Source organism: Perca flavescens, chromosome 4 (genome assembly GCF_004354835.1).
Source record: "Perca flavescens isolate YP-PL-M2 chromosome 4, PFLA_1.0, whole genome shotgun sequence".
NCBI lineage: Eukaryota > Metazoa > Chordata > Actinopteri > Perciformes > Percidae > Perca > Perca flavescens.
In genome coordinates, this window is record NC_041334.1 from 37,435,953 (window position 1) to 37,450,558 (window position 14,606).

The following is a 14,606-nucleotide window of genomic DNA, read 5'->3' on the forward strand; positions in this document are numbered from 1 at the left end:
AAATAGCTTTCATTCTGTAAGTGTATTGCAGTTAGCGTAGCCCACGTATTTTGGGATAGATTCAAATGCAGCAGATTTGTCAGATTTTCTATGTGTAAACTTGACTCCAATTATATAACAAAAATAGGTTTCAAAATTCCTAAAGTGTGTCTGTTGTCTGTTTGGTCCTGGGTAGGTACTGTAACTAGACATGTTTTCTATTTCATAGGGCTCGACCCTATAATGGACTTTGCTGTTGTTTACTTGATCAAGGCCCTTCATTTGCCATTTTCCATCCATCCACCAGATGCCCTAAGACTTTCACTCATTTCCTCATCACATGACTGCCTTGACAATCCACACACACACACCTGTTCCCTCCTCCCTCCAGATGCAATCCAGTACAACAGCTCTGCCACATACGTCCCCATGTCCGTTAAAGCCCCTGGCAAGCCAGCCAGAGCCTAACCCCCAAAATGCTGATTTTACTTTAACTAAAACCTACAAATCATGTAATTATTTATTTTTATTATGACTTTTTTTCTTAAAATATTGTGATGTTATTCTCATTACATCACAACTCTTTACACACACACACACACAAAAAATAACTTTGTTGCACAAAAAAAATATTATTTTTAAGCAGAGGTTGATTGTGGTAGATGAGAGGCAGCTGGAACCCTGACTCCCACACACCAGACTCCAATCCTGCAATTAGGAGAAGCTACCTAGGGGCAGCAGGCCTACCAGATATAAAGAAGTTATTCTATAGAGAAATTTCACCTCCTTCACTTCTTCTCACAGACTGACTGGTGTGACATTCAAGACTGTAAGTACTCTGATGGAGTCATACATTACTGAGCAAGAGTAGTTGATGTATTTAATATAATTACTTGTGTCATTTATTATAGGTTTATTTATCTGTTTATAATAGAGAATACATCACTGAGCAATAGTAGTTTGATGCAGAGTCATTAGAAGATGCTTAAATGTGTTCATAATTGGTACATCATGCTCATTGTAGTTATGAACTGAGGTGGATAATTACAAATGTATTTTTGTTATTATTTCAATGTCAGAATCAAAAGTAGAGCTACTATTCAATAACTGGTGCTACACAAAAGAAATTCCAAGAACACACTATCAATACAACATCACAGATGTAGTTTTGTCTCTTTCAGAATCATGAAGAACTTTTTGTCTATAAATGATCAGCTCCATCCGGACCAATTTCTGACTTCCAACAACGGGCAGTATAAAGCTTACTTTCAGGTGAGTAACTATCTAAAATGAAATGCTCTCTCTATATTTTGGTATGATTGTTTGGATATCCGTTAAATGTCTGTTTCTGCCTGCAGAGGGATGGTAACTTTGTCGTCTATGACTCTGGCAACAGGCCTGTGTGGGCCTCAGGCACTGATGGATCAGGTGCTGTCCACGTGCTCATGCAGGCTGACGGCAACCTGGTCGTTTACGACCAACATGGCCAAGCCAAGTGGAGCTCAGGGACGTACATCAATAGTCCGTGCGAAATGTGCCGTCTTGAGCTGACCGATGGCGGAAAACTGGAGTTGACCAGAAATTTTCAAAGAGTTTGGAGCTCCTGATGAAATTATGTCTTCACATGACATCAAAGCTTTGTTAAATTGTATGGTTTGCAAGTACAAGTCCTCTTTGAACGTCCGTGTGAATTACAATAAACCTGCCTGCTATGTTGTATGGAATCAAATAAAAGCATGTTTTCTCACTGTAAATGCTTCTTTTCTTTGTGACATTTTATTTGTAATGCAAATATCTTGTTAACGTCGTCACGGAGCGTTATCTTCAAAAGAGCATGCTTCGACAGACGGAGCCAATATACAGACCCTTTCCAAAAAATTTGAATATCATGGAAAAGTTTATTTATCTCCATAATTCCATTCAAAACGTTAAACTTCCATAGATTCAGGGCCCACAATTTCAAGTATTTAGTTCTTTATTTGTACATAATTTGGGCTTCCAGCTCATGAAACTCAAACATGATTTCAAAAAATTTGAATACTGTGAAGAAATCAGCCCAAATTTTACAGGGCATGAATGTTTTGAACTGAGTGTCACTTATCTACTAAACTCAAAGCACCTGCACAGGTTTTCCCAGGTGTCATTAAATTGCTTCACTTTGGTTCAATTGGCTCAGTTAGGCTCAATATGGGGAAGACTGCAGACTTAACAACTGGCCAGAAGACCATCATTGATACTTCTAGGATGGGTAAGCCACAAAAGTTTATAGCTAAGGAGGCTGGCTGTTCACGGAGTGCTGTGTCCAAGCATATCAATGGAAAGTCTAGTGGAAGGGCAAAATGTGGCAGGAGAAGATGCACCAGCAGAAGAGCTGACAGTGGGCTTCAGCGGATTATCAAACAGAAGATTCATGAATCTGGTGGAGATCCAGAAAGCGTGGAATGAGGCGGGAGTCACCGCTTCAAAAACCACCACATTCAGACGCATCCGGGAGATGGACTACAACTGTCGAGTTCCTCGGGTCAAACCGCTTCTGAGCCTGAGCCAACGTACGAAGCATCTCAACTGGGCCAAGGAGAAGAAGGACTGGACTGTTGGCCAGTGGTCCAAGGTTTTCTGATGAAGGTAAAGTGTGCCTTTTATTCGGGCATCGTTGTCCAAGGGTTTGGAGGAAGACGGGTGAGGAACAGAACCCAAGCTGCTTAAGGTCCAGTGTGAAATATCCCCAGTCAGTCATGATTTGGGGTGCAATGTCCAGTGCAGGTGTTGGTAAACTCTGCTTTCTTAAATCCAAGGTCACCGCATCAGTCTACCAGAATGTTTTAGAGGACTTCATGCTTCCTTCTGCTGAGGATCTGTATGGAGATGCAGATTTCATCTTCCAGCAGGACCTGGCCCCTGCCCATACCGCCAGAAGCACCAAAACCTGGTTTGATGCCCATGCCATCACAGTGCTTGACTGGCCAGCCAACTCGCCGGACCTAAACCCTATTGAGAATCTATGGGGTATTAAGAGGAAAATGAGGGGCACCAGACCCAAAAACATCCTCATTTCCACCAGATGCGTAACAACACCCACCAGGTCCGGATTTGTTGCGGCACGGCTCCAGCCATGACTGACAGCTGTAGTCACGAGGACCCACAAGTTCGCGAATTCACGTCGAATAGAACCACAAAACCACCACCAGTTAGTTTCCATCCAGAGGAGTAGAGGGGAAACAGCTCTGTGCTGTGTGTTCAAGGTGTAGTGCAGAGAGATATGATCCGCAGTGAGCACGGTGGATTTTATTTTGAAAATTAACCGGATCTTTTACTTTGCTTCTGTGTTGAACTTCCTGTCCCGCACTATCTGCCGTGTGCTGATTTGCTGCGTTGCTCTCTGGCGTCCGGCAAAAATAGAAGCTCTGCGTATCTGCTGCGGAGGGCTGTGGAGCTGGGACGGAGTCGGAACGCAGCCGTTCTGCAGTCAGTGGAAACACACACACTGACTTTAATGGAAACCTGATGACTCTGCCACCGTTTCGGAGCCGTTACCCATCTGGTGGAAATCCACGGTTATAACAGCGCACACACACTGGCTGAGCATTGTGAATTCGGGGCCCTGAGAGAACAGTTAATAAGGGACAGAATTGTAGTTGGCATCAGAGATGCTAAACTGTCAGAAAGTTGTATTCGCTATAACAACCGCCTCGCTCTACATGATCCCTTACGTACATTGAAGCGATACAGGCGTTAAAGACCCGCTGATCGCTGTCTGATTCTGTGAATGAATGCCCGCATTGCATTGTGGGACATCGGCTTTGAATGCGCCCAGCTCGGCTCATATCGTAGCCTACTGTTCTGTCTTATTTACTGTAATATTTCACCGGTAATATTATTAAAATAAAGAAATGCATACCATGATAACAGCTAAATACATGTTGATAGATGTAGCGTTATAGTTTTAAAAATGTCAATAAACAACAATGCAATCCAGCTTCCCTGGCCGAAATAGCCCGAAATAATAACATTAAAATAAATACATATAAACCGTGATAAGATCTGGTGAATAAATGTTGATTAAAACAGCGGTTATTGGGCTAAAAATACCAATAATATCAAAGCTGTATCCAGCTGCTCTGCTGCAGCCCGACAGATTCGTGCTGTGATCACGTAAGATGCTTCCCATTGAAATACATTAGTTTAAACAACGTGACCATATCTACCAACACATATCGTGTTATATAATATCGTGATGGTATCACGTTCTAATAGATTTATTTTCGTGATGCCATCACGAACTGACGTGAGCGCTCCACACAAAATAAGAAATGAAATGAAACAAATGAAACAGGATATTAAAAGAGAAAAGACTACACAAACCAAAAGATCAGAAACTTCATGAAATCATTTGACATTCTATATGAAAAATGTGACAACAGAAACCAAAAGCAGATTGTCCAACTGAACAAGAGTGACAAAAAGAAACATATCTTTGTAATAATGCAACAGCAGGAGGATACTAGGGAGAGGATACATTCAGTGACTTTTCCCTTTAAGAAATAAACAACATCATGAACAAGTTTATCTCTAACTGCTCTGTTCCACTGTCACACACCTTTAATGGTGATATCTTAACCTCATCCCCAGGGGAAATGAATGGAAACATCCTGTCAGTGAAGGTGTGTGTGTGTGTGTGTGTGTGTGTGTGTGTGTGTGTGTGTGTGTGTGTGTGTGTGTGTGTGTGTGTGTGTGTGTGTGTGTGTGTGTGTGTGTGTGTGTGTTTAGCATCAGAATCAGAGAACGACAGCGTTCCTCTGGTCCAGTCCAGATTTACTCTGATCCTCTGGACTCCAACAACAGTGGGGTGAGGTGATGGTGACCATGCTGAGTATTTACCTTTAAATAACATTATTCCCCATGCTTCAGACCAACCTGCTTTAGACAGTATGTCTCCCTTCCTCTGCCCAGACTCTGCTACACACCCAATAGCCAGTGTGTACTGTCTCCAACCTCGACATCCCAGCTGTGAGTCCCTGAGTTAAAGCCCTCAGAGCCCAGGGCAGAGGGGTACTCATCAAACCTCTCTGGATTATCAGGAAGCTGCTGTCTCTCTCCTCCTAACGCACTGGTCAGACAGGACGAGTCTTGGATCAGCAGTGTTTGGATCCAGAATCACAGGACCGGTAGGAGTCCATCTCCTTCATCTTGTTCCAGATGTTGAAGCTCAGTTGGCCCAGGTGTTTGGCCTCGTCTATCAGAGCTCCTGAGAGCGGCTGTGGATCTTCCAGCAGGGGGCGCTGCTGGACTCTTTCCACTGCAGCCCTGGAGTTGATCAGGAATGAGACGTCTTCAGCTCTCAGCTCGTCCTCTGTGGCTCGGACTGATTCTGAAAGAGCTGCTATCTCTCTGCTCAGAGCCTCCATCTTCTCCTTCATCCTCTTCCTCCCTCAGGGCAGCCATCCTGGCCTCCTCTTCCTCTTCTAGAAACTGGTGGACATTCTTAAACTGCTCCTTAAAGCTCCATTGTGTAATTTTTTGTTGTTGATTCTTAGCAAAACCCCTTTGTTCTTTCACACATATGTGTTCATTCATGTGTAATTACTTCCACCAACTAATCAAAGTATTCTCGTCAGCGTAGAATCTGATATTCAGAATCATTCAGAAAACATACAAGCGAGTCGCTCAAATGGCGGCAGCCATGTTGCGCCTCCATCTTTGAAATACATTAGCCAAAGAGGGACATACCTCCGCCTTTTACCCTTTTAAACTCAGTGGCACCGTGACGGATGCCAGGGAGGGGGAGAAGATTACTCGATTACTTCTTACACAAAGTAGCTTTAAAGGTCCCATGGCACCAACATTTCACTTTATGAGTTTTTTTAACATTAATATGAGTTCCCCCAGCCTGCCTATGGTCCCCCAGTGGCTAGAAATGGTGATAGGTGTAAACCGAGCCCTGGGTATCCTGCTCTGCCTTTGAGAAAATGAAAGCTCAGATGGGCCGATCTGGAATCTTCTCCTTATGAGGTCATAAGGGGAAAGGTTACCTCCCCTTTCTCTGCTTTGGCCACCCAGAGAATTTGGCCAACCCATGAGAGAGAGACATCATGGCTTTCAAACAAGCAAAGTGGCAGTTGGTCAAGGACCAGGGGACCACTAAGGTCTATATAAAACAGACTTCAGATACAGTATTAGGGGACCACTAAGGCCTATATAAAAGAGACTTCATATACAGTATTAGGGGACCACTAAGGCCTATATTAAAGAGACTTCAGATACAGTATTAGGGGACCACTAAGGTCTATATAAAAGAGACTTCAGATACAGTATTAGGGGACCACTAAGGTCTATATAAAAGAGACTTCAGATACAGTATTAGGGGACCACTAAGGCCTATATAAAAGAGACTTCAGATACAGTATTAGGGGACCACTAAGGTCTATATAAAAGACTTCAGATACAGTATTAGGGGACCACTAAGGTCTATATAAAAGACTTCAGATACAGTATTAGGGGACCACTAAGGTCTATATAAAAGAGACTTCAGATACAGTACTAGGGGACCACTAAGGTCTATATAAAAGCATCTAAAAAGCAGCATGTCATGGGACCTTTAATCTGCATCTCTGTGCATCTGGCCTGGGCCTTCATGTGTTCTGCTGTCTGATCAAACTCCTCTTTAACTCGTTCAAAAACCTTTAACTTCTCCTTCAATGGCTCCAGAGTTTCTTGAATTTTCTTCTTGTGTTGTCGTGCAGCTTCATCGATGGGTCTGAATCTGTGGTTGGAGTGTTTTTCTGAATCTCTGCAGACGTAGACCCACCAGCTGCTGCCGGTCCAGACAGAAGAGTTTGAGTTTCTCAGAGTGCAGACTGCAGAGAGCCTCTGAAGCTCTCTGATCTCTCTCCAGTAAGACGGTCTCACACACAGACATGGATTTAGAGTGCAGAGGCCCCTGGGCGTAAAGTCTTGGACTTAACCATCTTTGTGTTTTTCTGTGCCTCTGTGTTTCTGTGTTTGAGTCCTAAAGTGCATCACTGGAAAGGGCAGAAAATATCCATAACAAAATCAACAGAATTTATTACAATAAAGCAGATTAAAATCTATGAAAATACAGCCTAATAACATAACTAAGAATAACTATAGTCATGTCTGTACAGTCTGTCAAAACCAAACTAGCTTCCCACGATAGCACAACATCAATGCTACAGCATGTCAACAGAAAACATCCAGTCTACTCATCCATTCCACAGAGCGAACTCGACACAGGAAAATCACACCAAAATCAAAGGCAAGAAAAAAGTGGTGACCACAATTTTATCTAAAGAGCTGACTCTGGAAAAACAGCTGATTGTTGAGCACCTCTTTTTCTCTATCTCACTGTCTCTCCCCTTCACGGAGAAACAGATGATCAACGATCTACTAGCCTAAAGTGTAACAGAGCTGTGTTTGTAGCATTGTAATCAAATATATAAATGAAAATAGGTTGAGTATAAGTTATATATAGGCCTATACATACAGATCACTCTTAGCGTGAAATGTAGTTCTTGAAGTTAAGTTGCACAGCTTAATGGCAATGGTTATGTATTATTATTATTTTATTGCATGCCTTAGTTTGAGGTTCAAGCAGCCGCTTTGGGAAGTCTCTTGTGTAGGCCTACTTAATGATGTTTTCAGCTCAGTTATTAGAACAGCTGACTGTTTCTTATTACTTTGATACAACTTCCAGTGCTCTTTACCGAGATATCTGCATTACAAATAGAGCTGTTTATGTCACTACGAAGCCACAAAAAAAAAGAACAAAGAAAAGAAAAACACTTTTATACAGTGTGAAAATGTGCTTTTATTTGATTCCAGCAGGCAGATTTATTGTAATTCACACTGGCATTCAAAGATGACTTGTACTTGCAAAGCATTCAATTTAACAAAGCTTTGGGATTCCATGTGAAGACATCATTTCAGCATGAGCACCAAACTTGTTGACAGTTTCTGGTCAACACTAGTTTGCCGCAATCCGTCATTTCAAGACGGCACACGTTGCACGATCCCGCGATGTATGTCCCTGAGCTCCACCTGGCTTGGTTACATTGGTTGTAAATGACCAGGTTGCCGTCAGCCTGCATGATCACGCGGACAGCGTCTGATCCATTAGTGCCTGAGGCCCACACAGCCTTGTTTGGGCAACAGGCACAGTCATAGACGACAAAGTTACCATCACACTGCAGGCAGAAACAGATATCCCTGCTCTGCCTCTGATTGGCTAGTACTCATTGCCATCTGGGTGGGAAAAAAACTCTGCTGTCTCCTGTGTGTATGGGGAAAGGGGAGGGACAGAAGGAACAGGAAAGACAAACTCCTACGTTTAAATAATATATAGAAAATATCTGCTTGACAACTTATTATGGAGCTGGGAACAAGCCCAAATAAGCAACTACAGTTTAGAAAAAAGCCCAAAAAAAACGCAACCCGCGACTACCAATATTTGTAAGCGACTTTACAGAAAAAACAAGCCTAAAGTCACTTATAATAAGCAGACTTGGCAACACTGGTGCGTTTCAGTCCAAATGTCTGATTTATAGCTTATATTAGACTGATAGATTGCAGCAGGCTGAAGCATCATATTCATGTTCAACAGAAGGTTGAACGTAGTGGAGGAGTTAAAATACAATTTAGTTAAATTGCAGAACAAACTGAACCTTTAAACTGACAGTACTTTATACATGATGCACTTTATTTTTGCACTTCATTCACTGGCTACACTTTTAAGTTTTTGTCAGAATATAGCGTATTGTTTTTGTATTTGCAAACTTGTCTTTCACTGTAAAACTTGAATACAGACTTTTAAAAGCGGTAATAAATAGAAAATTCCACGTTTCATTACCATTTAATAAAAGCTTGATTAAACATAAATGTTATGAACAGAAAAAAGAAGAATCCCTCAGGTTTGGTAAAAACATGTATATACAGACATTTGTAGACACACTACCTGGCAGTGGAGTTCTGTAGCATCACCTCCATGGTATCACATTTAATCCACATGAATCTATTAGGAACTGCACCTCCAGGCTCAGGCACCGCTTCATCCCACAGGCCATTGAACTCATCCTACATATATACACTTCTTCAATCATCTCACTACTGTGTACACAAATGTATTTATTATGTAATTTCCCTTTTTTTATAAAAAAAATAGGTTGTCAGTATTGTCGTGCACATGACAAAGAACTTTTCTATTTGGTTTTCTATGGTGTTCAGAGTCTCAGTGTACTAATGTGCCACAAAATGGGTTCATTTAGCACCTAATCTGGGATCAACACACACATTTGCTAGGAAGATCAATCACATTTGCGTAATGTCCTAAACTGTTGTACACTTTTAACATTTGAATCTGCACCTTACCAAAACAATGTTTATTAATGACTTGTGACTTGACACTGAGCTGCATCCCAAATTCAGTTTCAGATGCTGTAGGCTACAACAGCTATAGACCAGCACTTATACTGAACCATGGACTACATGCACTTTATCATGTTGTTGCACTTTTGGCACAGATGATTTAGTTTGTAAAAATTTACAGTAGGCCTATAGCATGCATCATACTGTAAACTGGTCTTTTACGTAAACTTCAATGAAGAGCTTTAAAGTTCTCATCACTGTTGCGGCAATGAGGTTATAAATATATTTGCAGAATATATATACAGTACAGGCCAAAAGTTTGGACACACCTTCTCATTCAATGTGTTTCTTTATTTTCATGACTATTTACATTGTAGATTCTCACTGAAGGCATCAAAACTATGAATGAACACATATGGAATTATGTACTTAACAAAAAAGTGTGAAATGACTGAAAACATGTCTTATATTTTAGATTCCTCAAAGTAGCCACCCTTTGCTTTTTTTGATAACTCTGCAAACCCTTGGTGTTCTCTCAATGAGCTTCATGAGGTAGTCACCTGAAATGGTTTTACCTTCACAGGTGTGCTTTGTCAGGGTTAATTAGAGGAATTATTTCCCTTATTAATAAAAAAGCAAAGGGTGGCTACTTTGAAGAATCTAAAATATAAGACATGTTTTCAGTTATTTCACACTTTTTGTTTAGTACATAATTCCATGTGTTCATTCATAGTTTTGATGCCTTCAGGGGGAAATCTACAATGTAAATAGTCATGAAAAGGAAACTCATTGAGTGAGCTGTGTCTAAACCTTTGGCCTGTACTGTACATAAAAAAAAAAACCGCATTTAGTTAATGCATTATCACTTAATTCATGTTTAAAATATTAACTGGCTTAACCCATTTACATTGATTTAACCCAAATTAACTAACAAAGGGCACATTTTATAATAGGTTGATGTGTTTTTTTAGAGTTATGACAAGAGGAAGATGGTCTTTAGATGAAGTGGGTGGCTCTTAAAAGAGCCGTTGTGTTGTTGTAATTTCTCCGGATCCGGTTTAACCTCCGAAGCCGTACAGCGTGCGGCCCTGCCTCTTCAGAGCGTAGACCACATCCATGGCGGTCACCGTCTTCCTCTTGGCGTGCTCGGTGTAGGTGACGGCATCGCGGATCACGTTCTCCAGGAAGACCTTGAGCACACCGCGGGTCTCCTCGTAAATCAGACCGGAGATACGCTTCACGCCGCCGCGGCGAGCCAAGCGGCGGATGGCGGGCTTGGTGATGCCCTGGATGTTATCACGGAGAACTTTACGGTGACGCTTAGCGCCTCCTTTACCGAGTCCTTTACCTCCCTTGCCTCTTCCGCTCATTGTGAGATCAGTCGGTGTTGGATCGTTAGAAACGAATGAGTTCAACAGTAGCAGACCGGCTGTATTTACAGCTTATCTGCGGACGTAAGAGAGGACAGATGGCGCCAACTTCGGTGGGCGGAGCCAAACTCAGCAGCCCTTCCCACATTATTTTTCAAAACTCGTTTTTCTTTCCTTTAGATGGTTATGTATTCATGTATTTGTGTTATCCTTGGTGTCTTCCTGCCTCTATAGTAGTTTTATACTTCTGAGGTTCAGAGTGAAGGTTTACAGCCTCATATAGGCTACCTGACCTTTGTTTAACATTTATTATAATAATAATATTAAGTCCTTTCTTTTCAAGGAATTAGTGGGACAAGATTATGATAACTTATGGCTGACAGATATGTTTCTTTGTGAATCATCTCCTTCCTGTCAGGTCATCTTTCTCTGCAAATAAAGTCCTGATAATAACAGTTTGATTTGATTCAGGTATTTTCTAAAATCAAGCTTTGTTATTTTTGACTTTAGTTCACACCTGACTTTATCAGTTTAGTTTCAGCATAAAGACTTTACATCACCCTTAGAATACAATAGATTTTTGTGCTGATTGCACATTTACATGTCATCAGTCCCAGTCAGATTCAAGCTGTACCAACATTTCCATCTCTGTAGCTCAACATTATCATCTCTAAAGTACGTTTCCATCTCTATAGCACAGGACATCATTTAAATTTCGCAGCCCCCACAAACTATTCACAGCAAGATAGCTTATCTAATGGCCTGAACCATCAAGAGTAGTTGGGTCCATCAAAGGAGAGTCCTGGGACCACTCTTTCTTTAATGGCTTCAGGGGTGTCTGTTCAGACCTCGTTTCTTCAAGCATATGCTGTTATTGTGTCTCATAGAGATTAAAATGTCTTGTTCTGGATCCAGAATTTGACTTACTGGAAAAGAGCCAGGAGATGAAAGTAAATGGAGGTGACACTATCATATTAGAAAACAGTGAACTATTTAGGATGTACATTTTAACAATTATCAGGTGAGGCCATGGCTTTCAAAGGCCTCACTAAAAATTGGCAAAAGATCTCTTGACAAGTAAATCAGGGTTGTGATTTGTTTTTGAAGAAAAAAAGGCTGTTTCATATCCAGCTTCTTCGTTAAAACTATACAAAAAGAATGCAGTACCGAGGAAAATAATGTTGCCAAAAAAAAGGTTTCTTTTAAATGTGTTAACATGAATCCAACATATTAGCTAATAATCTCTGCTTACTGACCTATAGGTAAGGTAGCCATCCACAGATACAGTTAATAAGGATTCACTGTGCCACAGGTATGTTTAACATTAAAAGATGATTTATAAAATCATGGCAACAATTATTATTATAATAGCTTAGTATTCTATGCACAAAAAAAAAGGTGTGTATAAAGGCTTTAGGCTTCCCTACATGCTTTTGTAGGCCCAGTTTAATATGCAACTTAATTGTATACAATATATGTAGTAAAGTGTCCCTGCTCCATCTCTTTCAGTTAAGGGGTCCTTGGTTTAAAGAACGTTGAAGACCCCTGGTGTAGAGGTGTCTCAACACATTCATACACTAATGTATTCACATGTTTTAATAAGAAAAGTACCTTCATATGGTTCAAAAATTTTTAATTTTTTTTCCCCTTTTACAATATGGTTGGATAATCTTATGGACCTTTTTCAAAGCCGACATGTTGACTTGTCATAGTAGGAAAAGCACAGCTGAAATTGATAACCTTAACGATGGCTCAGTTCTAGGGCTGGGCGTATCAATCTAAATATCGATACCAAGATGAGTATTGGTATCGGATCGATACGGTCTTGATGAGATCGATACTTTTGTAATCATAATCATTTAGCTAAAGGCAAAAATCATAAAAACTATTCAATGACGTTACAACTAGAAAGTATCAGCGATACTAGCCCTGTATTTACTTTGTACCAGATCGATACCAAAATTCCCAGTATCGCCCACCCCTGCACAGTTCCATCAAGTGTCCCAGTAAGGCATTTCAGTGAGTCAGCATGCCCAATACCTCCAAGTGGAATGCAAACATCAGTAATGGTTTTGTATACACCTGTGCTTTTCCTACCGTGACAAGTCAACTGTGATAAAGGTCTGTGTTCTCTTATTTATTTAGTCCTCACTGTACATCATCTTATGCTGAACTGTTTCCATTTACTTTACAGTTCATCCGGTTTTACTGTAGAGACCCTGAGCGGTCTTCAAATTGTTTTCTAAAGCAGTGGTTCCCAACCTGGGGTCCGGGCACCCCCAGGGGGGGCGGCAAAGATCACAGGGGGGGCGCGAGTCTTTATCTGGTTTGAGGTTGAGGTAAAAAAAAAGTTTTTGCACATGTTAAACAAATTATAATACACTAGAATATCTAATGTATACAAAAGTCTGTATGAAAACTATATATTTTGTTGTATCCTCAATTTTCCTGCCCCACGGCATCACTATTTTATGAATGAAACATGCCGGAGAAACAGTGCTGATAACTCCTCTGTATCAAAAAAGAAAGAGAGGCTCTATCTCGAGAGTTACATCAACTTCGGTTTTGGGTGGGGGGGGGCTCAGCTTTTCTTAGACATGAGTAGGGGGGGCGCCAAGGAAAAAAGGTTGGGAACCACTGTTCTAAAGAGTTTAACATTGATAATTTCTCCGATGCCAAAAAGAAGACTTCTTTAGATGAAGTGGGTGGCTCTTAAAAGAGCCGTTGTGTTGTTGGTCTCCCAGCAGGTTTACTTGGAGCTGGTGTACTTGGTGACGGCCTTGGTGCCCTCAGACACGGCGTGCTTGGCCAGCTCCCCGGGCAGCAGCAGCCTCACGGCGGTCTGGATCTCCCTGGAAGTGATGGTGGAGCGCTTGTTGTAATGGGCCAGACGGGAGGACTCACCGGCGATGCGCTCAAAGATGTCGCTCACAAACGAGTTCATGATGCCCATGGCCTTGGAGGAGATGCCGGTGTCGGGGTGGACCTGCTTCAGCACTTTGTACACGTAGATGGCGTAGCTCTCCTTCCTGGTCTTTCTCTTCTTCTTGCCGGTCTTGGTGACGGCCTTAGAGACGGCTTTCTTGGAGCCCTTCTTGGGCGCTTTGACGGAGGGTTCCGGCATGATTAATTTGGAGAGTTCTGATAAAAGTCGAACGTAGTGACGCAGCGCAGAACGTTCAATAAGTATCCACTTGATGTAAACGTGACTGTGCTGTTGCTCGCACAGGATTGGTTGTCTGCCGAGCACGGGACTGAGCATGCGCTGAACAAGAAGCCGTTACTGCGAGCAGATGTATTTATTGTCGGGAACAAAGAGAAGTAATGTGTTTTGAGATGAAAAGCATTAAGAGAACGTGCTCATAAGATATATCACTACAGCATTAGTCTCGCTGTGCTACACCATTAACACGGTTGTGAACTATACAGGATAGATCATTTTCTAAAAAGCGCTTGACTACTGTTAAAAAATAATGAAACAGACTATTAGTGATGATGAGTTACTTTGTTTATCACCCGTTTAACATGAATGTATTATAACCTCTTTTATGGACGGTTATGCTAAATGATGAAAAGTGATAGTCTACTACAGCAAAAAGTCAAATATCAAGACGTGGTTGATTTTATGAAAATTAGAGGTACCATTACACACCCTGCCGTGACTCTCATGGATAGACTTACTAAATACAAAAACCTGTCCAGATGGATCAGTAATATCAAAATGGTTATTGATTTTGAAATCAAATGGGAACTCAATGCAGGTGCTCAGTAAACTCTGAAGTCCAATGGACACTTAGACTTTGTTTGACTATTGTTGCAATGAACAGTGATGACACTTGACCCCCAAAATTCTGCTGTGTTTACAGTGTAATGTTTATC

General features: G+C 41.4%; 3 protein-coding genes across 3 annotated transcripts; 1 reads left to right on the forward strand and 2 right to left on the reverse strand.

Moving 5' to 3' along the window:
• Positions 1-697: 697 nt before the first annotated feature.
• LOC114554472 (mannose-specific lectin) lies at positions 698-1,733 on the forward strand. The gene is made up of 3 exons (XM_028576341.1): positions 698-808; positions 1,161-1,251; positions 1,338-1,733. Exons 2-3 carry the CDS (start codon positions 1,165-1,167, stop codon positions 1,584-1,586), a joined length of 336 nt encoding a protein of 111 aa, XP_028432142.1. The 5' UTR covers positions 698-808; positions 1,161-1,164; the 3' UTR covers positions 1,587-1,733.
• Positions 1,734-10,366: 8,633 nt separating this feature from the next.
• Positions 10,367-10,746, reverse strand: LOC114554476 (histone H4). Its single transcript, XM_028576346.1, has one exon. It carries the CDS (start codon positions 10,725-10,727, stop codon positions 10,416-10,418), a length of 312 nt encoding a protein of 103 aa, XP_028432147.1. The 5' UTR covers positions 10,728-10,746; the 3' UTR covers positions 10,367-10,415.
• Positions 10,747-13,432: 2,686 nt separating this feature from the next.
• Positions 13,433-13,872, reverse strand: LOC114554468 (histone H2B). The gene has a single exon (XM_028576338.1). The coding sequence runs from the start codon at positions 13,849-13,851 to the stop codon at positions 13,477-13,479; it is 375 nt and encodes a 124-aa protein (XP_028432139.1). The 5' UTR covers positions 13,852-13,872; the 3' UTR covers positions 13,433-13,476.
• Between the last annotated feature and the right edge of the window lie 734 nt (positions 13,873-14,606).

Excerpts from the sequence above, each read along its gene's own strand:
- LOC114554472 (XM_028576341.1), top strand. The coding sequence starts at position 1,165 with ATGAAGAACTTTTTGTCTATAAATGATCAGCTCCATCCGGACCAATTT. Across the intron at positions 1,252-1,337 it reads AGTATAAAGCTTACTTTCAG|AGGGATGGTAACTTTGTCGT; the intron begins GTGAGTAACTAT and ends TTCTGCCTGCAG.
- LOC114554476 (XM_028576346.1), bottom strand. The coding sequence starts at position 10,727 with ATGAGCGGAAGAGGCAAGGGAGGTAAAGGACTCGGTAAAGGAGGCGCT.
- LOC114554468 (XM_028576338.1), bottom strand. The coding sequence starts at position 13,851 with ATGCCGGAACCCTCCGTCAAAGCGCCCAAGAAGGGCTCCAAGAAAGCC.